Source organism: Henckelia pumila, chromosome 4, assembly GCF_033568475.1.
Source record: "Henckelia pumila isolate YLH828 chromosome 4, ASM3356847v2, whole genome shotgun sequence".
Taxonomy (NCBI): domain Eukaryota; kingdom Viridiplantae; phylum Streptophyta; class Magnoliopsida; order Lamiales; family Gesneriaceae; genus Henckelia; species Henckelia pumila.
Genome location: NC_133123.1, coordinates 168827702 through 168855440, shown reverse-complemented (window position 1 = coordinate 168855440; position 27739 = coordinate 168827702). Strand labels below are relative to the sequence as shown.

Below are 27739 nucleotides of genomic sequence, written 5' to 3'. Positions count from 1 at the left end.
GATCTTATTGGTGTTCTTCTGCTTGCCCTCATTTGAATTGTGATTGATTATGAAATGTTATTTCACAAATTACTGTAAGAGAGTTTATTAACTACATTTAAAACAAAATTTCAATTACTAATCATACTCTTGCAAGACCTAAGATCAGCATCATATTTTGAATATTACAACTACGCTCGTGAATGGAGAATAAAACAAATTTGACCAACAATAGCTACATGCTTTAAACCATAGACAAGAGCAAAAGTTGTAGTTTGACCGGCTATTGCATCATCTCACATCAAGCAAAATGGGGCATTATTTCACTTCACAATTCTTATCGACAAAATATCTGGATGCATAGTGCGGCAGTAATTGTATTTACAAGCCATAGAAGAGACTTAGCATCGATTTTCACCCAGCGGCACTCTTACAGATGCCCAGTTTTCACCACCACTCCACACTGCATGTTCAGAACAAATTGCTGCCCGGTAAGAGACATCAGTGGCAATCTACCAAATATGAGCATCATAATATTGAAACTTAGATGAAAAACCTTTGGATGGCTGCTCGATCCAAGGACCGTTCATTACTGTGAGAATGCTGCAAGCATCACTGTAGTCTAGATTTGGCAGTAATTTTGGTGTAAGTAGGAAACACCTGGCAAATCAGACAATATCAAACGATTTTGCAGTTGTCGTTGCTGTCAGATCAATCAACCATTCTCATGAAAAAGCCTAGTGAAGGCCAACACAAACTTACAATTTCAAAATAAAGCAAATGAAAATTTTGAGTAAAAATTCAATTGGGGAGGGGCTACGTAGCAGTATCTTCTGGTGGATCAACCCCAGGTAAGATAGTGTTTGGGATTGCTTCTAGGCTAAATCTAGGTCGGTTGATAAACAGATCTTAGTGTCAGTATCTTCCCTACAACAATACCATTGTGAACACTTACTAACATACTCCTTTACACACCAACATCAGCAAACTTTACACACTTAGCAAGTTCAAAACTAAGCGCAGACCCAAGTTGGATGAGGGCAGTTTTTCATGATAAATGATGGTGGCAAAAATAAACATATTATGATATGACATGAAAAATGGGTTCTATAGTTGATTCACCAATAAATTAGAAAAGCAATATCTTACTGTGGTGTATTTGGCTGGCTAGCAGCTCGGACCAACTGCTGAAACATGTTCCTCTCATTTATGGGGTCCATGCCTAGGAGAAAATATTCTCAGTCCCATTTAACAAGTACATTCGTTGAAAACTTCAGAATCATAAACTCATACCAACCTTGATTTATTTCATCAACTACCCTAAATGGGCAGTTAGTGAGGTCTTGTAAAGAGACCAGGTAGAGAATGGTTGAAACCGAGCGTTCCTAGAAAATAGGGTGTAAATAACTAAGTTCCCTCAGATAAGAGAGCCATGAATTTTTAAAAATCAACCAAATGCCATACCCCTCCAGATTGGTGATGAGCACTTAAAACCTGAAGTTGTCCTGCTTGCCTGATGATCATTTGAAATCATAGCAAGCAACAAAGATAAATTAATAAAACAATAAGCTAACAACAGTATGTAAAAGTAAGATTGATGAAAGATTACTACTATTTTCAGGGTATTAATTTTCTTCGCAAAAAACTGCCGCATGTCCTAATGTGTATCAAATTAATGCATTCCTTACTAGTTCAAATAAATAACATCTAGACTGACATCACCCGAAATTCTTCAGAAGACGTATACATATAAAATGAAAGATTTTCTGTGAAAACAAGAACTGTTGAAAAAAGAAAGAAAAAAGGGCAGATGGGTAGATCCAATTACCTGAACTTTACTTTTATAAGGATCCCATAATTATTAAAATCCATATCATGTTCATCTGAAGAAATAACCAGTTCATACATAAATCCTATCGTTTCAAAAAATTAATAATAGTAAGATACAAAAACTGAATTCAAGAAAATACCCAAAGACACTTCTCCTGCGACAGCCATTTCCTGGAAATTGCGACTAAAAGTTTCATTAATACGAACCACCAGACTTCTCAAAGTTGGGAGCCAGCTTTCCTGCAGACAAACAAAATCAGAATAAACCAAGGATCTCATACAGTATGACAAATATACTGGAAATGATAAGGAAATCAGCTTGCGTGTCTTCTCCTTCTCTTCTAAATTCCTATATAATCATATTCAAGGTACACTGACCATGAATTGAAGATTAATAAACACAAATTCACCATAAAAAGGATATGCTAAAGATAGGAATACTGGTACAACGGTTGCATCGACAATTTGTTAACCTTCAAAGAATTGATTTCAGCAACTAGGCCTTTTAATTCCTTTTCATCTGATTCTTGCTTATCTGTAAGCTCTTTTATCTGCAGAATAAAGATTTTCCACATGAGTGTTATAAAGAAAAGTAAGCCGTTATCTTGATAATTGAAACATACTTTTCTTTGACGGCTCTCATATTCTTCTAAAATGTTGTGATTAAGGAAAAGAATTGAATTGGCTTGAGATATAGTATCTTGAATAGCAGCCTCCAGCTCTTCAATGGTAGTAGGCATCTGCAAGAAGTATTTCCCAATAAGCATTAACAAACTAACTTCGTAAACTATGTAGCATGGGTACTCTAAAAAAAAATTTGGAGTATCGGATACGGATACGACACGCGGATACGCGTGTCGGATACGGCAAAACCCATGTCATTGACCTTTTTCAAGTTTGACAAGTTGGGTACGGCATGGGTACAGCTTCGGTACGTTTTCCGGGTACGTTTGGGCTAAATCGCAAAACATTAAAAGTTTTAAGGGTTCAATTGAAAAATTAGAAATGTATGAGGACTTCATAAATATATTAATATGAATTGGGCTTAAAAGCCCTAAGTCATCGATTCTTTCTTCGTCGGTTCTCCTTTCTCTGCTTGTAATCGTCTATCATCACCAACACCACTCCTTGGACCTTGAAGTTTTCTGCTCGCCGCTCGACGCCGCACGTCGTAGCCCTCCAGTTTTCTGCATGGATACGGACCTTGAAGTTTTCTATGTTTATGATTTTTAACTTTTAATATTATCTATTTTTTAATCATAGCCGTATCTTAGCCGTATCGTGTCTTATATTTTCAAAATTTCTCGTGTCGCCGTACCCGTATCGTATCCGATTCGATACCCGTACCCGTATCCATGCAACATAGTTCATAAATGAAGCACACAATGCCAGCAATGAAGATTGGTTATAGTTGCTGATTAACCTCCAGCAATTAAGAAATACATTTTCACACATTTAGGACAAATACCTCCCATCTACGCAGAAATTAAAAAAAAAAGGCTATCAAAATTCTGATGCCATTGCATTCACTCGTCCAGAACATACATTTCACGTAGAAAGTTTGACAAATCGGCCAATTTAATTCTTTATAGAGAGCAGTTCTCAGTCCTAAGATATTTAACATCTTGGATATTCCGATTAAAAGCGAGAAAATTTCATAGCTTCCAATAATATCTCCCGACAATGGTCAAAAGGAAGTGTAGATAGCAGTATCAAAATGCACTATGGCCTGTGGCATTTGATATTAGATTTAACATCTGGACGATGCAATATACATGATTTCTTTGCTAATCCATACCTTGCCAACAATAGTTATGACATGCTGGACTGGTGGCTTCTAACAAGTTATCAGACAATTTGCACATGTAAAAAGTCTAAGCTGAAGAATTTGAATAGCAACTTCGGTGCTTTTAAAATTTACTCTGAATATGACATTCCAAATTTCTTCGACAGTTAATCCAATATTCAAGTAAATAAAAAGTTCAGATCATCAGAATTTTCAAGTAAGTAGCAAATCATTTCATCAACAGAACTTAGTATTTGACACAAATATCGGAATAAGATTTCTTGTTCATTTTGGTGATCTTCAAATTTCAAGTATATAGAGCACTACTTCAGGTTGACTTGGTTGATCAGTAATATGTATCTTTTTGCTTCTCGACTCTCGAGAACATTCCAAAAAATATATGTTCAATAGCGCCAATATCGCCATTTCTTGCATTTATAACTTGTAATTATTTTGTAACAAAAATCCCTCAATGTTTCAATAATTTAAGAAAATTTATCGTTTTTTCAACATGGGTCAACTCATTACCCATAACGGATACAGCAGTCTCATTTTTGTTTTCTAATTTTAACAGTTCATACTTTCAGTGGTAACCAACATGTTTTCATCATGCCTGCATGCCCAAAAAGTATGCATCACAACTTATGACTAATTTTAGTGATATCCATATAAACCATGTATCATAGCCAAAAACGCATTTGTCAATTGACATATTCTCATTATTCATTTTTTTTCCACATAAATCACAACACATCATGGCATAAATATTTGGTCATTATCAGTCACGTCAATTCTCAAGACACTATCCAAAGTCCATCTCAAATTTTTTTATGTCAAATCTCACCAAAAATTCTTAAGCGTGAAATTAGAAAAAGGAGGAGGCAAACAATCACAACATTCCTCATCAGCTTCTACAATTATAAGTATCATGCATGTTAGGAACATGTTTTCTACTACAAACCTCCAGAAAAGCACGCTCAAGCTCAGGAGTAATCATGGCAACTGATTCGGCATACTTCTTGGATGCTAACAGTTGTTTTTGGAAATCCTCTTTTACATCCTTACCTAATCCACAGAAAGCAAAAACTGAAAAGAACTGGAATATTCGAACACTAAACTCATGTTACATCAAAATACAGGACACAAAACATTGTTCAGAGGCAAGATCAGTGGGCCGAAATTTATTTTGCTCATGAATCAACTGGTCGTTGCATTTTTTCCAGTCTTTACTCAATAATAGTGGTGGAGACAAAGTTTGATTGTCCAGTTTGAGTACGAATCATCATTGTAGTTAGGGTTTCCATTTATTAGAGTATTCCAAATATTAAGGAGTTTGGTTTGTTATCATACTGAGTAATATCTGGAATGACCAACACAAATAAAATACAAATATTTTTCTGGATGTTGCAGAAAAACTGGTAAAGAGCCGAATATCTTATATCCAACAACTAAGCATAGGACTAATGGTTAGAGAAATGTGCTTATCATATTTGTTCGTTTGTTTCACGTTTCCTTTGGAATTGTGGATACTTGGTGGCCTTGAATCTAGAACTCTCTTCAATCAACAATATAACATAATATGCTCCATGTTTGAATAATAAAGTGAAAAAAATCTATCGTGCTCACTTTTGTGAAGATCAAGTTCCAGAATTATAATTTGACAGGTAGAACATAAAGAGACACTAAGTTATACTAAGGACTATGTAGTTGGAATCTCGAGCCTAAGGTGGCATGCTGATTGAAGAGACGTGTTTTTATCATAAAATCTATGAACATAGACAAAATTTCCAAATGATGCAACTGATTTCTCATGACTTTCTTATACAATAAGAACCCCTACATAGAACTGATGAATCAACCTCCATTTTTGTCTCTCAAGGCCAAAAGTAAAAGGCAACAGCAATAAAAAGAAAATGCCTTTTAAGCCGAAACTCTTTGACCGATTAATTCCATCTTCCCTTTCGGATCAACCCTAGGCCAAACCCAAATTTTATTGATTAGAATAGAATAGGATTAAATATAGATAACAACCATCATCTTCCTCAGCCCTTCATGCCAGTATGCCTCATCTAAAGCTCCGATGGAGGAGTTGTTCTCTAAAACTTGATCATGACCATGCAATATTAGAACTCAAAACGCGCTTATTGACTCCTCGGAGTGGTGAATTATTTTCTCTTTCAATGATGGTAATTAGTGGAAGATGACCGGTGAACTGCAAGAAGGGATGCCAACTAGTGGATGACAAAATTGTGAGAGCACTCAAAATATTAGCATTACTGTAGATTGATCACAGGCTCTTTACATACTAAAGACCAGGGGAAAAGATAGGTTGCAGAGAGCAACAATGACCAAAATGGAAGTAAAAGTGGCTCAAAGGGTTTCAGATATGAAAAAAGATGCAGTTAACAATGAGACAGTCATGTCATTGAAGAGCATGGACAGCATAAAATGTGATTCATAGAATGAATAGGAAAAAAAAAGACAACCGGTAGAAGCATTGACACTCTCTATTTTCTAATAAGGAACTTTTTCGGCAGCTTTGGGGCCTAAATTTGACAGTAATGCACAAAATTATGGTTAAGCACATTTTGCTTTTTCCTTTTTCTTAAATTTTTTATTTTGAATTAAACACACTTTTGATATAAGGAGATCACTGCGAACACAAGTTATTTGATTAGTAAAGCCTTAAAGGACAGGTTTAATTTAAAGCACTGTAAAGAGAGATTTTCTCAACACTCAAGAATAACAAGATGGCCGATGAGGCCTTTAGCCCAATGGTTAAGGCTGAGGCCCTGAGACCAACCGGTCTCAATTCGATTCCCGCTGACTGTGGATAATTTTTCTAATTTATTTAGGTAGATTTAGAAGTTTTTTTGCAATTTCTCTACTCGAGATAAGCAAGTCTCGAGTCTATGCTAAAGTTCCATCAAGTAGTGCGGGCAGTTGCATTATATCTTTCTAATCTAGATCAAGATTGTACTTGTACTATCGAAAAAAAAAAGAATAACAAGATGACAAAACAAGAAACATTACGTATATATGTTATAGCATATGGATGATGGAATCACACATTTAGGATTCGAGTTGTTCATAATCAAACTCAGAAACTTACAGCGATCAAAATGCAAAGAAGCTTGCAAGGCAAACTTTTCCTGTTGTTTTGCACTGAATTCCATCTCCTTAATCTGTAAAGAGCGATAAAAAAAAATCCAAACAGAATCGCAATGAGAGAGTTACACAATATAACACATGAAGATTTAGAGAGAATTTCTCAAATGATGATCATCTATGCAAATACTTCAATTTAGTTGGCTAAAATCCACCACCAACACGCAAGAACCGACAAAATCAAAATGGTAGAATGATTTTTTCGTAAAAACATACTAATACCAACACCATCCATTCATGAATGAAATTGGTTAACCCAGATGAAATTAGTTTTACACTGGAATATGTATCTTGCGAACTCAGGAATGGCAACAATTGGGACACGAAAAAGTTAGACGGATTGTAGAGAGTACAGGTGAACCACCAAGAAGAAGAAGAAGAAAATACTTAAGCAGAAACAGTAGCTCCAGTGGTAATCACTAACATATGAAAATCAGCTGGTCTGGCGTCAAAATAAGTTTTAAATAAAGACAAAATTTTTAAAAAAATTATTAGCATAACAAAATCAGAAATAAAGTTAACTAATCACTTGCTCCTGCATTTATTCTACATCAACTGGCTAGAAGTTAAACTATTTCATTCTGATACATGCAAATAGTGCTGAACAAATCCGAGTATAGTACACCATTGAGACTGCTCAAATTGCATTCCAGTAAATCACCTGTCATGAACTCGAGTAATATAAAGGTGTACCCAAAGAACTATTATGGAGCATTCCTTGTCACAACTCCAGTAGCCATCAGGTCATTACTTGATAAAAATGGTGGCAAGTGCTGGCTGGATATGCATACTCATGTGTCTTCTTTTAAGATTTCTTCACAAATTTATTTTTCAAGTGGTTATCTGTAGTAATACGAAATCCTACGCAAAAGCGCAGAAAAGTCCTCGAACACTCAATTTCACAACTAAGAACTTATTGGTAGTACGCGTTAAGGTGCTAGTGTATTAAGCTAAACTGGAAAAGATTAAAAAAAAACCATAACCAAATAAACAGCTTTTTCATAGGACAACATAAACCAATTCAAAAATGTAAACTAAACAGTTGCTAAGTCTGTTATGATACTTATTACTAATTCTTAGTTTATCCTTCTTCATTTAAATTTAAAATAGAGATTAGGTTGTAATCTTATCTTTTAAGATGCAGAAATCTACCATATATCTTGGAGACATCAGATTGTCATTTTTAAAATTCTAAGTATTGAATAATATAAATTATGTTCTGCAATGCATCTCATCTTCTTCCTGATTGTTAGTTTTTATACACTTGATAACATCAATTTTTATTAGCTGATAAAACAGATGGAAATTGACAATCTCTCATAAATACCCACATTGATAACTAATGGTTGCATTACTTTAATAATTATCAACATGCTTCCAAAGAAAGATATCTTAACATAATCAGGCACATATATAACCTAAATGTCGAGAATAAGAAGTAGAGAGTACCATTGCTTCAAGTTCAATGGAATCCAAGTTATTTTCAGCAAAACTTCTTCTATAAGCTACAGCCTCAATAAGTAAATCCTGTCAACCCAAAGTCGTTTGGACCAGGGACGGGACGACGGGGAGTTAAAACCAACACTGATGTTGTTGTTCAATCTTTTTATGGAACACAAGGAATTTGAAATAATGATAAAAGACCTTTATCTCTATTGCACATTGAAACCACTGAATCTTCAGTTCTTTAATCTGAGAAATCAGTTTCTCAACAGCAGTATGTGGGTGATCTTCCCTTTCTATGGACTGCAACTTTGTTCTTCTTTGATCTGAAAATAGAAATTGATCTTAAAACAACGAATGTAAAACAGCATATTAACTTTCTGCACAGAAATAATGTTTCTCCAAAAACTCAGAATGCATCTGGAACGAGTCATTTGAAATCAACAATTTCAAATCAATTTTACTTCATCAGATTATTTTGATTAAGGAGAATTTCAAATTCATTCTGCAATAATTAAACTCTTGCATTTGTTAGAATCAAGAATTTTAAATGCACCTAACATTGGTATAACTTGAATTCATTCTCTCAATCAAATTCCTGCACCCAAATGCAAGCTCGGTTTTATAACTTACTGACAAGAAGTTCCATCTCCCTTCTTTTTTTCTTCTTGCTTTGCATCATGTTCACAATCTCCTCCTGAAAGATTGACCTCAAGAAGTTACATACGCATGAACATACATTTTGAATTTCAAGTCATGCTTGGTAAGAATATCCTATTTGAGTAACAGTGTACAGTACTAAGATAAAAGTAATCACCAAAAAGATACCAATATAAATTGATGATATTATATCAACGTTGTCGAGTCCAGAAACCAGTGGAAAAGAAACTGTTGTAAAGACATATAGAAGTCTGATTTTAATAGATATCTGAGATTTGTAAAGCTCCTTACCAGCCTATCAATAAGCTATATTAGCATCTAATATCTCATAAATGAAGTTAGTAGCTAGAACTAACAAGAAACAAATACGAAGCTACAGCTGTTCAAGGCATTAATTTATGAAAAAAATCTTTGAAGTTTTTCATGTGTATGATCAAAAGTTTCAATGTGTGAGTGAGTATGCTTGAATCGGTATCGAAAAGGATTCAAAAAGGGACCAAATTCACGAAAACCCTTCGTTTCTCGCAGCAGGAAGGTGCTAAGGCGAAGCCCTGGCATCTAGGCGCCCTGTAGGCACCGCGCCGCCAGGGCGTGGCCCTAGCGCCCAGGCGCCCTCTGGGGTGTGCCTCAGCGCTAGGGGTTGCCCCAAAACTTCTTTTAAGCGTATTTTTTTATGTCCTAAAGCTATTTTTAAGGTTTTTAAGTTGTTGGAACTATTTTTAAGATGTTTCATGAAAAGATTTTCAAGTTTTGAAGTTAGAACGAAAAGAACGACTCACGTGGATCGATTTAGCTATGTAGTGCATCTATTTGTACTTATTCTTCACGAAAGTTATGTTTATTATGAAAGAGTGAAAGTTTATGAAATATTAGGGACGTGTTTGCTTTTATTTCGATTAAGGATGCATGCTTTTAAGCATGAAGAATTTAAAGAGCATGGCACTAAATGAAGTTTTACGATGAAAGTTTATGAAATGTTAGGGACGTGCTTGCTTTTATTTCGATTTAGCATGCATGATTTTAAGCATAAAGAATTTAAAGAGCATGACACGAATAGAAGTTTTATGATGAAAGTTTATGAATGTGAAGATGTTTAAGGAAGCAAGATGTGGCGAATATTTATGATGAAGTTTTTAGGAAAGAATAATGATGATGTTCCATAACGATGATGATATGTTATGCATTATAAAATATTTTGATGTTGTATGTGTTCTTGTGGTAGCAGTACGGGATTGGTACTCCGGATTGAGCCCCGGAGGGACCCTTCCAAAAAAATGAAAGTTTAAGCGGTCAAGGCCGTGATGGGACGCATGTTGGCCAAGGCCAGTATGTTCTATACCCTATGTATATGTTTGATGTACAACGACCGTGATCACGGGAACCCAATGTGCTCATAAACAGTGGTTACCACAATTGCATGTATTTCATCACACAAAATGAAAATTTTTTATGCCCATGATTTCTATGCATGATGTTTATGTTCAAGTCTTGCACATCCAAAGCTTCATGATTTTTATTATGAATTTACTATGTATATGAATATTTTTTGTTGAGCCTTTGGACTCACAATTCTTGATTGGTGCAGTTTGAATTGAGAAGTAAATGAATTAAAAGCTTTGGTAGTAAGGCTGAGAAGTCCTAAAGGCCAAAGGATTGCATGGCACGGCTGTTCGAACCCTGGTGTTCGAAGCGAGAAGTCTTACATTTTGTTGTAGACCAATGGTTATGTTATCTTTGGGATGCATGAATAGTTAGACATTAGCTAAAGTTATGTTTTCAACGACAGTCTAGTGACGATTGATTTTAACGCTTTTGAAATTACAACCCTTTATGTCTTTTATTTTGTACGAGAGTTTGATGCATGGTTAGATCGTACTGAAGTTAAATTGTATTTAATTATTTTCAACTTCAGTATCATGACAATAGATTTCAATGTTTTGGATTCAGTCTTCCATGTATTTTGTTTTGTCACGAAACTACGATGCTTGGTGTCACGGACGTTTAAAAGTATTTTCCGCACTAAGCTTATTTTATTGAAACTCGTGTTTCGTCTGCTTTCGTAAGACCTTAATTGTCGGTTCAGGTTTTGGTACGTAAGTAGAAGTTTTGGCGTGCCCGTATTAAAATCGGTCGTTAATTGCAGGGTTGCACTTTTTGTTTCAACGCTTTTATGCAGGTTTGAGTCATGAGATTTTTAAGTGTTATTTAAATAAATTTAATTTCATGCATGACTTGTTGAACTTGCAAACGCGATGCATGCCCTGCACTGCTTTATTTGAAAAAGTTCCCCACATATTTCGCATCATAATTCTTGAAACTGTCCAAAAACACGGGACGTCAGTTCACACAGATGGTTGTCTATGTAGAGTGTTATTCATGATAGCACCATGTTTTATTCTTACGAGCATGTCTTAGCAGATTAGTCTGATCCAAATATCCTATTCCTGATTGAGCTCAATTCTTTATCTAAGATTGTTTCAATATTCTCATATTCTCCCTAACCACTATTTAGACGTAATCCAAGAAGAGGTTGATTTGTGGAAGTCACATGTTCCATATGTAAGTCTCCCCCTGAACAGGTGACAGAGATGTGGAAGAAAGCTTCGGTTTCTCCAAAAGCAACATCGATAGACATAACATTTTCTAGTGGATGGATAATAAAATTTGTACCCTTTTTTAGTAGCAGAATATCCAACAAAGATATATTTCAAGGCACAGTTGTCAAAGGCGACCTGCGCCTAGGGATAACCCCAAGCGCAGTGGTTCAATGCGCGCCTGGGCTCGCCTTGGAAGTTCACTCAGGCATGCTTAAAGCACGCCCGAGTGGACTTTTTTTAAATAAAAAATAATGAGAAGTTGCATTTTCAAAATGTAACTTCTCTGTTTTTTTTAAATTACTTAGTTAAAACAAAAAACTCAAAGCCAAACCCTAGCAACCCAACGCCAGAATCAGAAGAAGAGATTGAGTAAGACTTTTAAAAGAACCGAAGAAGATAGGCGACTAAGAAGCGGAAGACAGCAAGCAGCGAAGGCTTCAAATAATCAAGTAAGATAATTTTTAGGGATCATTTTCCGCATATTAATTAATTTCAAGCACATGGATATTCATGGTTGCAAATTTTACTCGAGTTTTTTTATTATGTAATGATAACTATCTTAAGAAATCGGATCTCAGCGGTGCTTTTACTTCAGTTTTAAATTTTAATTATGTAATGTTTTTGTTCGGTTTCTACATGGTTTATTAATTTATGTTGTTATGTACACTGAAGATACCCATATAATATACATATTCATGGTTGAAACTTTTACTCCAGATTAATGTCAATTTCCGGAAATTTCGAGAATCGAAAAGATCCTGGCTGGAAGTAATTTTTCGCCTCAAGCAACATCTTGCTGAAGGCCATCAAAATGCCATAAACAGTTCAGAACTGAAATTCAAGTTTACGTGTCCAAAAAAATACAGAGAAGAAGTCAAGCAGCAAATGGACGTGAATCCTAACTAATTTTGATGAATTTGCTGAGCAATTGGAAAACAAAGACAGACTGTTGGTCCACTTGATTATTTCTTTATCAATAATATGGATGGATCACGTAGTGAATAAAGGAAGACAAAAAGGAGCAAAAGATTCAAAGAAATATGATGAAAATCAGAAGAAAAAAAAAATAGTGAGACTCTATTATGCAATGTTTTGCCAAATGGATGTATGATGCAGGTATTCCGTTCAACGATGTAAAATATGATAGCTTTACGAAATTTTGTAGAGTTGCATCTTACTGTACTCGAAATTGGAAAGCCCCCAAGTTACCATGAAGTTAGGGTAACCTATTTGAATAAAGAAATAAAAAGTACGAAAAGACTCATTAATAGCTGATGGATGGACTGATGGAAAAAATAGAACTTTGATTAACTTTTTTGGTGAACGGTCCAAGAGGGACAGTATTTCTAGAATTTGTGGTTGACTTGGTCTTTTCTCATACAGGTATCAAGTTGTTTGACTTACCTGAAAGTATGTGGAGCAAATTGGTCCAAAGAATGTTGTTCACGTGGTTATAGATAATGTCTTTGCAAATGTTTCGTCAGCTATGAAATGTGAATTCAAGTGGTAACTTTCAACTAAATATTAGATTTGTTACTTACAAGTAATAAAATAAATCTTTAATATGCACGGAAGTATTTGATGTTAAGATTTCTGTTAAAATTTCCACACATGTTCTGGATTTCATGTGTTGTCCATTGATTGGATTTAACGCTTGAAGATTTGTTCAAATTCTAGTACTGAAGAAGGTTTATAAAAGGGGCATGATGGTAAATGGCTAAATATATAGTAGGCCACAAGTCTTGGACATGATGAGATAATTCACAAGTCAAAGAGAACTGGTCAGGGCTGGGAAAACTCGTTTTGCCACTGTTTTTTTAACATTGAAGCAGTTTCAAAAACAGAAGGTGAATTTAAAAAAGATATTCACTTCAAAAAAGTGGAACACGAGTCGATTTGCGAAGGGGGCAGAAGGTACACGCAACAGAGATTATATTGATGCCTTCATTTCGGAATTGTGTTGAGAATCTCGAAAAACTTGCCGGAAATGGCCTTTCTCCGGTGATCAAATCCCCTTGAAAAGCAGTTTGAAAACATGTAATTTGGGCAAAATCGGTTGAGAAGCTCGAAAAACTTTCCATACGAAAATTGTAGAACTCCACGAGATACACTTGCTGTCTAAATTTCAGAATTTTTGAAAATGTTTTCGAATTATTATGATTTTTCTTGTAAACAAGCAATTATATCCAAACTCTATTATGGCAAAATTTTGAACGGGAGCTAGTCAAATATCTAACAGCTTTACTAACACATAAAATATTATAGAAATTATAAGAATTTGAAGTCATTGGAGTGATAAAGCCTGCGTTTAACTAAGATAGCAAGGTGAGGTTTCCTATCGATTTCTTCAATTACAGCTTATTTGGCATTTGGCCTAGATTTAACTTTAAATCGTCATAAATTACTTATTTATTCATATATGCTGCATCATATTGTGGATTTTTTGATTTAATTGATCATATTGATCTGCATTGTTTGATGTATTTGATTCCTAATTAGCTACTGACTCAGGATTATGAACTAATGACTGAATGGAGCCTGGGCTCCGGTCATTGTCTCGGATTTATGGTCCACTGGATAACGCAGTTTCGGCCCGAAAGTGAATCCAATGAAGAACGGGTTTCAAACACGGGATATGGTTCATCTGAAAAACGTGACTTCGGTTCGGTATTGTGAGTTCACCTTGGCTTGTAATTGATCGATTGTAATGATTCCACTTGAGTACGTGTGAAAACGGCAACAATGAATGTTCGTGGGAGCCATATCAATAGCCCTCGATATTCACTTTGGAATCTAGAACAGTCACTGCATATTCTTGACATCTTTTGATTGCCACGTTTCATTGCAGTACATCATAACATAATGATTATACTCTTGGTATAATTTAATTGATTTTGTATACATGCGCAAGCCTAGATTATTACCCTCACTAAGTCCTCAAAGACTTAACCTCCGTTTTCTTCTATTTCCAGTAAATTTCAGATACAGGGGAAGAGAAGCCACACCAGGAGGAAAGTTAGTCAGGGGTTAATATGCTAGATTGTCATGTACTGTTTGTAATAAAATATATGTTATGGTCCATGTAGCATGGGTATTCCAAAAAAAAAAGAAAAATGGAGTATCGGGCTCGCGTGTCGGATACGGCAAAACCCGTGTCGTTGACCTTTTCCAAGTTTGACCAGTTGGTACGGCATGGGTACGGCTTGGGTACATTTTCCGGGTACGTTTGGGCTAAATTGCAAAAAATTAAAAGTTTTAAGGGTTCAATTGAAAAATTAGAAATGTATGAGGACTAATTAATAAATATATTAATATGAATTGGGCTCAAAAGCCCTAAGTCACGATTATTTCTTCAGTTCGTCAGTTCTCCACTTCTCCTTCTCTGCTTCTCATCGTCTATCATCACCAACAGCACTCCTTGTACCTTAAACTTTTCTCGCCGCCGCACGCAGCCCTCCAGATTCCGGTAAGTTTTTTATTTCTTTTTCTTCTTAAATCATTGTTTGATTTGTTTCTGTTCATATTTTTATTTTGCTTTGGGGAATTCAATTTGTGTTTTCTTAATTCTTGTTTTTATATTTGTTGACTACTTGTTAATTGTCATGCTAAAATCAAAATACAATTTTTAGACAAGTCATGACAGTAGCATTAGGAATGCTATGTAGGATGTTGGAAACTATGTTTATCGATATATTTATGTTATTTTCAGGCTAATTCAGTAATTTGCAATGGAAAATATTCAAAATGAGGGTGTACAATAAGATGTTGATTATTGTTCTTCTTTGTGGAGATTTGTAACCAAGGTGGAAAAGGCAGCCGGGAGGAGGAAATGTGACTTGGTCACCTGATGATTTATGATTTTCTATCTTTAAGATTTTTAACTTTTAATACTGAATTTATATAGATATATATAATTTTTTTTTTAATCATAGCCGTATCCTAGACGTATCGTGTCTTATATTTTCAAAATTTTCCGTATCGCCGTACCCGTATCGTATCCGATACCCGTACCCGTATCCATGCAACATAGGTTATGGTCATTTTGAGTCTAGATAGCTTGACACGGCTTTATGTATTTAAATAAATTGTAGTTACGCTTCCACTATAAATAGTTCTTTTTTTTCGAACTACTCTACTGATAGTCTTAGTAATACTATATTATGTCGGGGACCACACACATCAACTCTCCCAACTATAAAGTTAGAGGTAAATCAAGTGAAGAAGTGCGGTTGATAGAACCTTTCCCGACTGTAGGAGATAAAGATCCGTCAGCTATACGGACTTTATCGCTACCTGAACAAAAATATGTAAGGAATTTTTCACGAGCACCAATCATATGACCAGAGGCTCTGGTATCAAGAATTCATGAATTATCATAGAAACTATGAGTATATTGGGTTGTATGAGCAGGACATGATATACCTACAAGATGAGAGGAGTGGAGTTGAGTGGAAGTAGTAGTCATGGTAGAAGGAGATTGGAGTCCAACCATAAGGTGCTGGAGAGTTTGCAGTTCCCCATTGGATAGTCCCTTGAAAGATTTTGCTTCACCTAGTTCCCCGGTAAGAGAAGCTTAGTAAACATGAACTTCAGGTCGTGAACCACTAAATCTTCTACCACAACGACCTCGTTTGGGACGGCCATGGATTCTCTGGCATGTGTCCTTAGTGTGATTTTGTTTCCCACAGTATTCACACTTCCTCCCACCTTATTATTCTTCTCCTTTACTTGTACTTCTACAGTGATAGTATGTGAGTACAAGCATACCTGATCTCATTCAGAAATAATTGTCATCATAGCATTCCATCTGCTTTCTTCTTGTTGCACATAGTCATATGCATGTCGTAAGGAGGGTAAAGGGTCTTTCCCAAGAACTTGTCCTTTGATTTGATTAAAGACATCATTAAGCCCGGCTAAAAAATCATGCACCTTCCATTTCAACTAATGTATGAAACTTTGTTGCATCAATTGGACAGGAGGCATGAAAATCCTGATAATAGTAAAGTTATTGCCACAAGCCCCTAAGTTCAAAAAACACTGGGCAGTTGTCATCTCACCATGTTTGGTTTCATGAACCTTCCTCCGTATTTCATATATCTGGGCATCATTCCCTTACTGAGAACAAGTATAGACAGCAACCCCCCAAATCTTTTGTGTCATGTCAAGCAGAAGGTATCGACGTGCAAGTTGTGGTTGCATCGAATTGATTAACCACGACATAACAAGAGAAGTATCAGACTCCTATTTAGAAAGATCAACACGATTTGGTTTAATTTTCCCATTAATATAGCCCTGCGAACCTCTGAATTGAATAAACAGCAAGCATGATCACCACCAAACGAGATAATTTGTTCCATCAAGTTTAACAGATCTGATTTGTGGAGAAGGATTATCACAAATGATTGTAATCTTGTGCCAGCATGTTCATCCATGGCCTAAGAAGATTCTTCTTTCTGTCGGACATGGTAGTGATGGAATCGATCCAAACGCAACTGAAGCGCAAAAATATAGATTGTAGCTTGAAACCTTCAACGGCGAACAAGGAAAATGGCCCGTGGCTAAGAAACTTCAGCAATATGTTATGGACAGTGATAAAATCTTTAACCGATGAGCGAACAAAATAGCAGCAACCGATTGAAATCGCGAAGAAGAATAGCTTGCCGTTAAGCACTAGTCCCCTTGGGCGACAAGGGAAACCCAATACAGGCGTTTAGATATGATATGGGCCTCTTTTAATTTAGGCAAACAAGCCTCTCAATCTGTCCATTCAATCCCAAGACAGCTAGATATTAAGGTTAGCAAATTGCTCAAAACCTAAGGGGAGTGTCGACAGCCTATCTTTTATGTTTAGTAGACTAAGATTTCATTTTATTTGATTTAGGCCATCTATTATATGATAGTAAGATTTGTTATTCTCTCATATTTTTAGGGATTTGCACCGGTCCGAACGGCGGCCACGGTGGAAGCTCCAACATCGGCAGTGTCAGCGGCAGCTTCGACAGCAGAGGATGTTCTGCTCATCCTGGTGTGACAGCTTCCCAGCCCTCAAGTCTTGCTTTCTCCTATTATTCTCTCCAACTACCGATTCATAAACTCAACGGGAACAATTATCTTGCGTTGGCTCAATCCATTCAACGAGTGATCGATGGAAAAGGGTAGCTAGGTTACCTGAATGGAGAATGGCATTGAAGTAGACAAGGGAGATATCAAAGACTGGTTGGGAAAGTGATCTATCTGTCTCAACTAAACCAGATATTGCCTTCGTTGTGAGCTTGGTAAGCCAGTTCATGCATGCACCGTGTAAAGAGCATCTAGAAGCAGTACATCGAATTCTTCAAAATCTAGAAGGAACATCAGGCAAAGGACTCTTCTTCAAGAAAACTGAGTCAAGGAAAATTGAGGTATATACTGATGCTGACTGGGCGGGCTTAATCAATGATCGGAGATCAACATCTGGCTACAACACCTTTGTGTGGAGTAACCTAGTGACGTGGAGCAAGAAACAGAATGTTGTTGCAAGAAGCAGTGCATAGACTGAATTTAGATATATGACTCAAGGAGTAAGTGAGGCCCTCTGGCTAAAAAGAGTCGAGGATGATTTAAAGAGATTGGCCGATTTCCCAATGAGACTATATTGTGATAATAAGGTTGCCATCAGCATTGTCCGTAATACGGTTCTACATAAGAGAACTAAGCAGAGACTGATAAGCATTTCATAAAAGAGAAGATTGAGCGAGGAATAATCTACTCTCTTTTTGTTCCCACTACTTTACTGGTCGAGTATTCTAACCAAAAGCCTCTCAAAACAGTGTTTTGAAGACCAAGTTAACGAGTTGGCATGATAATATTTCGCACCAAATTGAAGGGGAGTGTCGACAGCCTATCTTTTATGTTTAGTAGACTAAGATTTCATTTTATTTGATTTAGGCCATCTATTATATGATAGTAAGATTTGTTATTCTCTCATATTTTTAGGGATTTGATTAGAGGTTTTCTGCCTATTTATTTTGTACACTCTATTGAGTATTGAGAGAAATAACTGAAATAATATTTTCTCCTCTCTCCAATGCTACGTTAATATTTTCTACATATTCAAAATCAGAAATAACTTTTCATTGTCTTAGAAAATTTGATCCCCCCCCCCCCACACCCGCCCCCTGCGCTTGGCTAATGTAAAAAATTGAAGTAAAAATATGTAAAATTTCAGATTGTACCTAATATTCTTTGTCCAGCGAAATCAAGCAATTTATGTCTTTCAGCAGCTAAATTGAAGTTAAATCAGTGCTAGCATGTTTAAGGCCTTAAGTCAGATTCTACAATTTTGGCTTACACGTTCTCGCTGGAATCCAGCTGCTTCATCTTCCTTTTCTCTTAGGGCCGTCTGAAGATCTTTCAGATTAGATTCAATAGTAAAAATGGCCTCCTCAAGCTGCATTTGCCTCGATCTGAAAGTTTCGATTTCCCCAACATCCAAATCTGAAATGGAAAGTGATACATAATGAATGCAGATCCTTAATAGGCATGCTCATATTTTCAGAAATATTTTGGAAAACCAACTCCTTTAAGTCGAACTTAACTTTCTTAGGATGCTAATAGCGATGACTAGTCTCCAAATTAATATCACTGCAGAGTCGCAGACTAAATCATTTCAACTTAGAACATTGTGCTCATGGTGTTATAATCTTTACTTTACAGAATGATCGTGAGATCATGCTCCAAACAAGTTAATTTTACAAAAAGAGAATTACTAAAATGGACAAATGGACAAGTTTTCAAAATCCCAGAACATACTGCATAAAAGAAGTTGAGAACGATCCACTGAATCCACACTTGCAGAAACATGACTTCCGTAACGGGATTGGGACCAACGATAATGATTTTCAGGGGTCCACACATCCATAATACCCAACCTAAGGACCCGATCAGCTTTCTCATCAGTTTCTTTGGAACCAATATACTGAGAGAACACAAAAATTTCAGTGGAAACAAATATAAATCTCAGCATAGATCTTACAGATAGACTATCCTAATTTCAGTTATGATGCTACTCAAAGTTGATATGAACTCAACACACAAATACAGTAAATGAGAAAGCATACTGATTTATCCAATACAAATTGGCTGATCAAAACTTCTTTAACTGCATGTGGAGCCTCAAATACTTGGTCAAGCCGGGAAGATATGCCAAGTGCATGCATCTGCTTATTACAGTCAAACAAAAGAACAAGTAATGCATGAACAGCAAAATGCTGAATTTCAACGAAATTATGGTAATACCTCATCAGTCATTTCAAAGGGCTCCCGATGGCGACCTTCATTCTCTACATGATTAATTATTGGGATATCAAAAGACCTCAAGTTTCTAAACAGTAAATCGCGGTCCTCAGAATCCTGAGTAATAAATGCCTGAAATGCAGCATCAATCAGGAGAATGCATTAGATAGATAAACTACAAGCCCGCACGTATGATAAAAACACCGCAATAAGACAAGTGACTGAAGTAAGACTTTAGAATTCATTAATAGTAGAGTTAAAAAGGTCTGACGCAGTGTAGAAGAAATTTAAAATTCAAATAATCAATTTTGTACACAGCCACTGTTGTTTGTTGATGTGCATCATTTTGGTAACATGAGCTCTAAATTACTGGTATCAGCAATGGCACCACCAATATGTTTACGGAACCTAAATGTTATCCAGGTAATAATATTTGTATTGTTTTCATTAGCCTTGTTTCTATTCCATCATAAGATAGCCCTTGGTACCTCTCTTAAATAGCAAGCATTTTATCTTGAATATGCTAGAAACCACTATAAGGGGATTGCTATAAAACCTGACGTGAATATCCATTCTGGTACCACTCTGGTATATGTGTTTCACAGGATTGATGAGTAAAACTTTATATGCCATCAATTAACAGATTTTAGAATCGAATACCTAAAACGATAGTTAGATTGCTTCGCACCAAACACAGATGAAAGAAAGTAAATCAGAAAATTACCTTCCATATATAATGGGCAACATGACCCTCCAAATAGTCTGCATGAAACCGGTTGGAGACATTAACCTGAAATAGCAGTCCTAATGTAATCAAAGATATAGTAAATACAATATCTAATTAATGACATACATTTCAGCTTTCAAATCATGCACCTCAAGCAATACAGGACCATAGACTTCTTTCTTAAACTCACTGCGGTGCTCCTGGACCCATTTATAAGCCTGAAATATCCTCTCAGCGCCTGATCTGTGCAATGCTTGCAGGCGCTTAGTGTTGACATTATCAAGTTCTCGCAACCTTTCCAGCCATACAAGGGTAAGAAAACATGAAAATATTTTGCAGATTCAAATAGAGTAATAAGCATTGATGATATCGACCTTTCCATGCACTGCCGAAGATTTCCTCTATGAAAGTTCAGGTGTTTCTCTTTTTCACTTTTCTCAACTCTCATCTCCTTTGCAGTTTCTTCCAGCTCCATAATCCGAGCACCTAATTGTTCCTGAATTAGCAGGCATAAACAAAGTTAAAGGAAGAAAAAGAACAGCTGCTAGAAAAATTTTTGTACAAACAATTTCACTAGTTATTTGATAAATTGGCCTCGCTGAACTGCACCTTGAATCATACGTAATATAAATGGTTGAACGCACCAGTTGATACTTTGGAGGTTCATATGGAGGAAGATTCGCTAGCTCTGCTTCTGCAACTGTAAGATCTTCCTTAGCTTTAGAGATTCTTTGTTGACGAGATATTTCTTGGAGCCTCAAATCTTCCACTTCTTTATGCTTGCCATGAATCAGAACTCCCTAATATTGTAAGAGAAACATGAGACTATATACACCTTCTATATCATCATAATCAAAACCAACGAAGTCAAAAGAAAAAAAGTGGCAAACATATACCAAATGATTATCACGCTCCAAACGTTGCATGCGCTTTCTCATGTTTCCGTCTAGCAAACCATTCATCTTCTTACATTTACCCTCCTGTTTTATTTTATCTCCCTTTTTCCTCCTGAAATAAGAAGTTTAAACCAGCTAAAGGTAAAGAAGATGAAACACGAAGTACATATGTCGGTAATATTGGGACTAAATCAAGAACTGAGACATGAACTAAATAACTGTCTGAGAAACCCACCAAAAGAGCATATAACAAATTTTGTTCGTTTAGCAGACCAACATAATGTAATTGATGAATTCTTGAATTTGGCTAGTTACGCAAAGAAACACTGTATTATTGAAATATATCAAACTGGTCAAGTTCAACTGATAAATGGATTGAAGCCTAGTTAAAAATGAACCAAAATTAAGGTGATTTCTGTTCAATTTTTATAGTATAAAGCACCTAAAGTCGCGAAAATGATTCTAGCACAAAAAGCATATGCCTTTCTATATCAAGAAGGGCTCAAACTTAGTGAGTGTAGGATGACCTGTGATTTTGGCCTAGGTCGTTACCTCAGGCAAAGTATATGTTTCTAAAGGTTGTGACAAAGAGAAGATCCAACCAGAAATAAAGTGTGTATTACTTGGAAAAGACCAGTTAAGACTTACTCAATAGGTTCTCTGAGTTCGCTCAAAGCCTTCGCAGCATCATCTAGTTTTAGCTTTGCCTCCTGTTCCTGTTTCTTGGCTTCCATGTACTCCGCCTTTTTCATATCATACTTCAGCCATGGTAATTTTTTCCTCATGGATTCAGACTGGAAATACATGAGTGGTCCTCAGAATGATCCTTCCACTAACTATCAGAAAAGCAAATGCAGAAAATTAACCTTATCTAAGAGTTCTTCTCTTTGACGAACTCGTTCAACATCTTTTTCTAGTTCAGCATTAAGAGCCTTTAGCTGGTTAAGAGATCCTTTATTGCTTTCAAGGGCCTGAGATTGATACAAGTTCCATCGAAATTATTTTTCTATCCAAACAAGTACGATGATGAAACATGCAATGTAAATGAAACAATTACTAACACGTTCAAATCTTTTGATTTCATGGCTCTTCATGATCAGACTGTGATGCTGAACGGGTAATCTAGGATCACCAACAGCTTTCTCAGTCTCCTCAAGGAGTTGCACTGGAGTTAACTTCGCAAACTCACAAACCCTGTCTTGTGGTAGAAACTAACATCCATTTCGAAAGAAATAGGGCCAATTTGTTCAGATTCCAACTTTTAAAAACTAAATACATAAATAATCACAAGTTAGCTATATGTTGCCACATCCTTATTCACAACACACATGCTATGCATGCAAGTACACTTTGTACTTGGCATATTTAGCTTACGCACACTGACAGGTTATACAAACATGTTCATTTTACATTATTATTAGAAAATTCTTACAACAGAGACTACCTTCACGTTTTTTTCATTGAATCCAGAGTCAATAAAAAAATTTGTTGATTTCTGAGCATCCTGGATAGGAGCGAGGATGATAATACTTTTTTACCCTACATTCACAACTAAAAGACTATGGCAGTCCCCATATCTCACAACAAACATACTTGGTCCCTTAAAACACTAACAGACTAGTCACATTTGTAAATGATTATGGGTTGAAATTAGGTAACTGATGTCTTATTCTGTCCAAGATTCATTCATGCTCAATTTCCGCATCAATTCCCCTCATTGTTTTTTCTTAAATCCTTCCAATTTCCTAATCCAAATCTCAAATTTATACAGATTAGGTAGGATAAGAAGGGGGATGACATTATTTTGGAGTTCTGAACAGACTTTTGTTGACTCCTTGGAAAATATCAAAGCCAAAAATATTGCCCAACAATACAAAGGTCAAAGATGAACTACAAAGAACTCACTTGAGTTAAATTGTTAACTTGGATATTGAATCTTTGAATTACTTCCATAATATCCTTCTTCGTCACGACTTTTCCTAAAGTAATAGATTAAAAAGAAAAAGATATTGTGCTTGAATATCAATCAAACAATCGATAGGTGATAGCTAAAGTTTAAAGGCATTAAAAATTAAACAAATTTAACTATATATATATATATATATATAGTTTTGATACCACGCACCCTAATGTGTAGGATTTTTGTGTGCGACCATTAAAACCCAACAGTGGGTTTTAGTGATTTATATATAAAAAATGAAACACTAAAAACCCAGCAGTGGGTTTTAATGGTCGCTCACGAAAATCCTGTATACTAGGGTGCGTGATATAAATATATATATATATATATATATATATATATATATATATATTCATCCAAGAATAGAGAGACGTCAATAGATAACATTAATCCAAAAAAATATCTTGGAATTTCCATTAATCAAATTAAGAGATACGTTGAAGGCAACAAGTAGCAATCCATTCAGCACAATGTTTGCATGGTTCTATATAATCACACTTTAGCTGATTGAAGCTCCTCGGACAGAAGAATATATTACATGGTCAAGGCACATATATTTAAACACCCCGAGCTACATCTTCATTAGTATATTCATGCACTTAAAGAATACACAAACCTAATATTACGAATTTGATATTTCAGAATTAAAAATCAAATATATTATTCACCTAAATAGCATATTTCGTCTGGCTTCTCAAGTCACTTGAACCCATGAAACTAGCACACATCCCAAAACTATCTCCCAAGCGCATTAAAGGAAATATATGGAGCTTCCTTGCGAAAGGTTGTAATTACCCTTAATTGTTGGATATACTATAGGCAAGTCCATCTATTGCCTAGTTTAAATAAATAAACTAGCTTTGCTAAGATAAACTTCCTCAAGCATAAAAACTTGGATTTCTATATTATCTAAGCCATCTTATTCAGAGCAATTAATAAAGAGCAGTTTTCCTACATGAAATTAATCATTACCATTAAACAGCCACTCAGATTTGTTACAAGTGTCTATTTTCCTCGTGATGGTGATTTGTTCATCCTCGCTCTCTCCTCTCAAAGAAATTTTAATGTATCCAGATTCCTCTCCACGCTTCACAAAAGCTCCAACACTGGTAGCCCTACCTAGAAGCTGCACAAAATATGAAGCGGTTTATCAATTGTACTTGTATCAAAAAATTAACTAAAAAGGAGAAAATATGCCTCATTTAACCTGTGGTTCACCACCTAGTCCAAGTGCAATGGCACAAACAAGAGAACTTTTGCCAGATCCATTTGGCCCAATGACCAGATTCAAACGTGAGCCAGGCTTGCAAGTTAGTGTATTGAAGGTCATGAAGTTACAAAGCTCGATTTTGGATATATTTCCAGGCATGTAATCATCATCCCCTCTGCAAACGAGTGGGAATGAAGCAATGTCACAGAACATAAAGTAATATACTTGAGATAATGAGTGAATTTTTTTCTTCTTTTTTTAGGTGGGGTCGGGGTTGGGGGAAATAAAAGAGAAACATTTTGCACCCTTTCTTCAAATACAAACATCATCAAAAAATCCATACTCATCCGAAGAAACTTAGCATGATTAATTGTACATGAAAATGGTCCAGCTAACACTTCCAAACTACCATTTTCGTTCATAATTTTTTTAAACTAAAATTAAAAAAAATTGCTTACTCCTGTCTAAATATATGTATCCCCTAAATAAACAAAGAAAAAATCTTGGTAGAGAAAAAGAAGAAATCAACCGAAACAAGTTCATCCATTCCCAGAAAAACATTCTACATCAAAAGTTGCACCTTTAATTCCACTAAGTAATATAATAACTCAGAAAAGGTTCAGAAACATGAAACGGAGACATCTTTCAACATGTAAAACAGCAAAAAGTAAATGGGAAAAGAACTTTGTAAACAAACGAGCAAAGATCAGGACAAACCTCGAAATTTTGTGCCTTTTCGACTTTGGCTCAGGAGCCATGGAATGGAGAATCCAATGAAATTTCTGATTCGAAAAGAAATCAGTTTCCAAATGCTGAGTAAGAACTAGGGTTTCACGGGAGATGAAGAAGGTTGTGGTCAGGGCGAGGGAGTCCGTCGGAATTTGGCGCCAAAGATATCGAGTTGTTCTAGTAATAATAATATAATAATAATCTTTACTATTTTATAAAGTTGAGGGATATATAATAAATGTATATTTGAGGACATGCATCGTCTTTTCTCCCACTTTTACCCTCTTTCAAATTTTTTTTTTTTTTTAAATTTCAAAGTGTCGGTTTTTTTCCGATTTCGTATTTAATTTAATTATTCTTCACTCCACGTCTCCCTGAACACAGTTCCGGTAAATATTTTATGTTCCCAATCTGCACGATTCTCTCATCTGACGTTCATATTATCTTCCCTCTCCCAAAACTGAAAACTAAACCCACGTTTCAACATTTTTCTCCTCCTCTATCCTCCCGCACCATCCATTCCCCACAATTTTTTTACTTTGTTTCTCTCACTCTATCTCCCTCACGTCCCCAAATCACTCTTTTTTTCCAAAACAAGAGGAGACAGATCACAAGACTGTCTATGACCACAAGGTTTAAGTGCATTCTTTTTTATTAGTGCGTAATGACGAAAATTATTTTCCGTTTGTTGTCCTAATTGGTTTGTTATTGTTTTGTTTTGTGGCTGAAATTATATTTCTCTCATGTTCTTATACTAGGTTGAAGGATAGTGCTCGCAAACTAAGTGTTCGTAGAAATGTCATACTCAATTTCAAGTGTAAGATTATTATTTTTTTTTTCATTTCTGTCACCTTAACTTCCTCATGTCTCCAAAAGTACTCTTCTCCAAAACCATAAACAGAGCACAAGACTGTCCATGACCGCAAGGTTGAAGTACATTCTTTTGATTAGTGAATAATTGTCAAATACAGAGTCGTTCGTAGTTTGGTTTGGTTTTGTTTTTTTGCTGGAATTACATTTCTTTTGCGTTCTTCTAGAAGGTTGAAGGATATAGATCGCAAACTAATTGTTCGAAGAAATGTCATACTCAATCTCAAGGGTAAACTTGATTTTCTGCTTTCACAAAATTAGTTGTACATAATTTATAAATTTGACCACCTTTTCTAATTTTTTTTACAGGTTTGTCTACGATATGTTTTGTTTCACCACAACCACTATTAACTTTGCAGGTTTGGTTTATTATTTTATGAATTTCAAAATAATGCAACAGATTATTGTGGCGCTGTGGATGCTGAGGTTTATTATGAAAGCAAATGGGAAATTACCTATCATATGCTTTGAATGTTTATGACGTAATGAAATAGCCGTATATGTGATTCTAACATAAGAATAACAAATGAGAATTCTCCATTCTCTATCAAATTTAAATTGAGATAATTGAATTCCATATTTTATTTGTTTATCAATTTCACTTTATTCGTCTCAACACTCATTTTTATGTTGTATGTTAGTTCTTTTAGGAGTTCATTTATTTTATTTTATGATATTTGTGTGTTATTTTGTCTTCAAAGATATAAACAGAACAAATTCTTAACGTACTTGACTTTTGAACATGACGTTGAAGCCTATAATTGAAAATTGTTGACATATTTGAGATGCATTTATTGATAATTATTCATTTTTTGGGGGGAAAATTTAATTTAATACAATGCTTCTAACACAAATCCTGAAAAATGTAGAGTTCTGTCGGTCGTAACGTGTTTGATTGGAAAGACCGACAAACCTCTGTTATTTTTCAATCAATAAATTCTTTCTTTTGGTTTGACTTTTATTTTTTGGATCTAGCCATTGTATAAATATATAATATGTAGAGTTCCGTCCGCCATAGTGTTTTTGTTCTATTTTTCATCTGCGAACTATCTGTTCGATAAAATATGTCAACAGAAAACTATTTATGGTTAAAATATACGCTGATGTATTCATCACATGGAATCAGTGATCCTGTCATTTAGAAGATGTATTCATCACATGGAATTAGTGATCCTGTCATTTAGAATATTGAATTTAATTGAATGGTTATTTAAAATAAAATATATATGTTTCAGGCATCTTTGGATATATATTGTTTCTTATAGTAAGGATTAGCCTTTAATTTGTATTTGGTATTATTTATTTGTTGTATCTGTTAGAGTTGATTTTAAGGTCAAATAAGTTACTTTTAATTCATTGCATGTTATAGTTAAAAAATAGTGTGTATTATGTGGTTGTGATAAAGGGCCAATTCGAGATGGTCGGTCTCCTAAAGAAGTAGAGAAGATAACAGAGAGAATTTAGAGAAGAAGAGAAGTTTATTCATATTCATGTTCTAAATGAGTTGCATTGGTATGGTTGTATTTATACATTCTCTCTACCCACTTTACTAACTATTAACTCCCTCTAACTTATTTTTAACTTCCACATATACGTCTAGTTATATTTGG

The 27739-nt window shown here is 35.4% G+C and overlaps 1 protein-coding gene and 1 long non-coding RNA gene across 3 annotated transcripts; one reads left to right on the top strand and one right to left on the bottom strand.

The window, feature by feature from the left end:
• Positions 1-72: 72 nt before the first annotated feature.
• On the bottom strand, positions 73-25444 carry LOC140860394 (structural maintenance of chromosomes protein 5). 2 transcript variants are annotated; one of them, XM_073263408.1, is made up of 30 exons: positions 25248-25444; positions 24528-24705; positions 24293-24446; positions 23266-23339; positions 22422-22571; positions 22227-22331; positions 22009-22154; positions 21361-21472; positions 21109-21264; positions 20839-20960; positions 20614-20758; positions 20462-20527; positions 19741-19869; positions 19563-19661; positions 19255-19420; positions 18794-18939; positions 8840-8903; positions 8408-8532; positions 8213-8290; positions 6708-6780; positions 4557-4660; positions 2433-2549; positions 2283-2360; positions 1950-2049; positions 1808-1862; positions 1444-1492; positions 1277-1364; positions 1129-1201; positions 536-639; positions 73-442 (listed from the first exon to the last, which is right to left on the bottom strand). In XM_073263408.1, the coding sequence occupies exons 1-30, from the start codon at positions 25286-25288 to the stop codon at positions 381-383; spliced, it is 3159 nt and encodes a 1052-aa protein (XP_073119509.1). In that variant the 5' UTR covers positions 25289-25444; the 3' UTR covers positions 73-380. The 2 variants fall into 2 exon arrangements, with proteins under 2 accessions (XP_073119509.1, XP_073119510.1); XM_073263409.1 differs by lacking the exons at positions 23266-23339; positions 24528-24705; positions 25248-25444 and having other exon boundaries at positions 24293-24429.
• Positions 25445-25632: 188 nt separating this feature from the next.
• Positions 25633-26721, top strand: LOC140866419 (uncharacterized). The gene is made up of 4 exons (XR_012144880.1): positions 25633-25892; positions 26018-26076; positions 26297-26358; positions 26439-26721. It is a non-coding gene; the product is annotated as an uncharacterized lncRNA (long non-coding RNA).
• The last annotated feature ends 1018 nt before the right edge of the window (positions 26722-27739 follow it).

Bases quoted from the DNA above. Each gene is read 5' to 3' on its own strand.
- LOC140860394 (XM_073263408.1), bottom strand. From the start codon at position 25,288: ATGGCTCCTGAGCCAAAGTCGAAAAGGCACAAAATTTCGAG. The intron at 22,155-22,226 runs GTTAATTTTCTG...ATGTATTTCCAG, and splicing joins GAGAAGAACTCTTAGATAAG to TCTGAATCCATGAGGAAAAA. The intron at 2,361-2,432 runs GTATGTTTCAAT...TTTATTCTGCAG, and splicing joins ATGAGAGCCGTCAAAGAAAA to ATAAAAGAGCTTACAGATAA.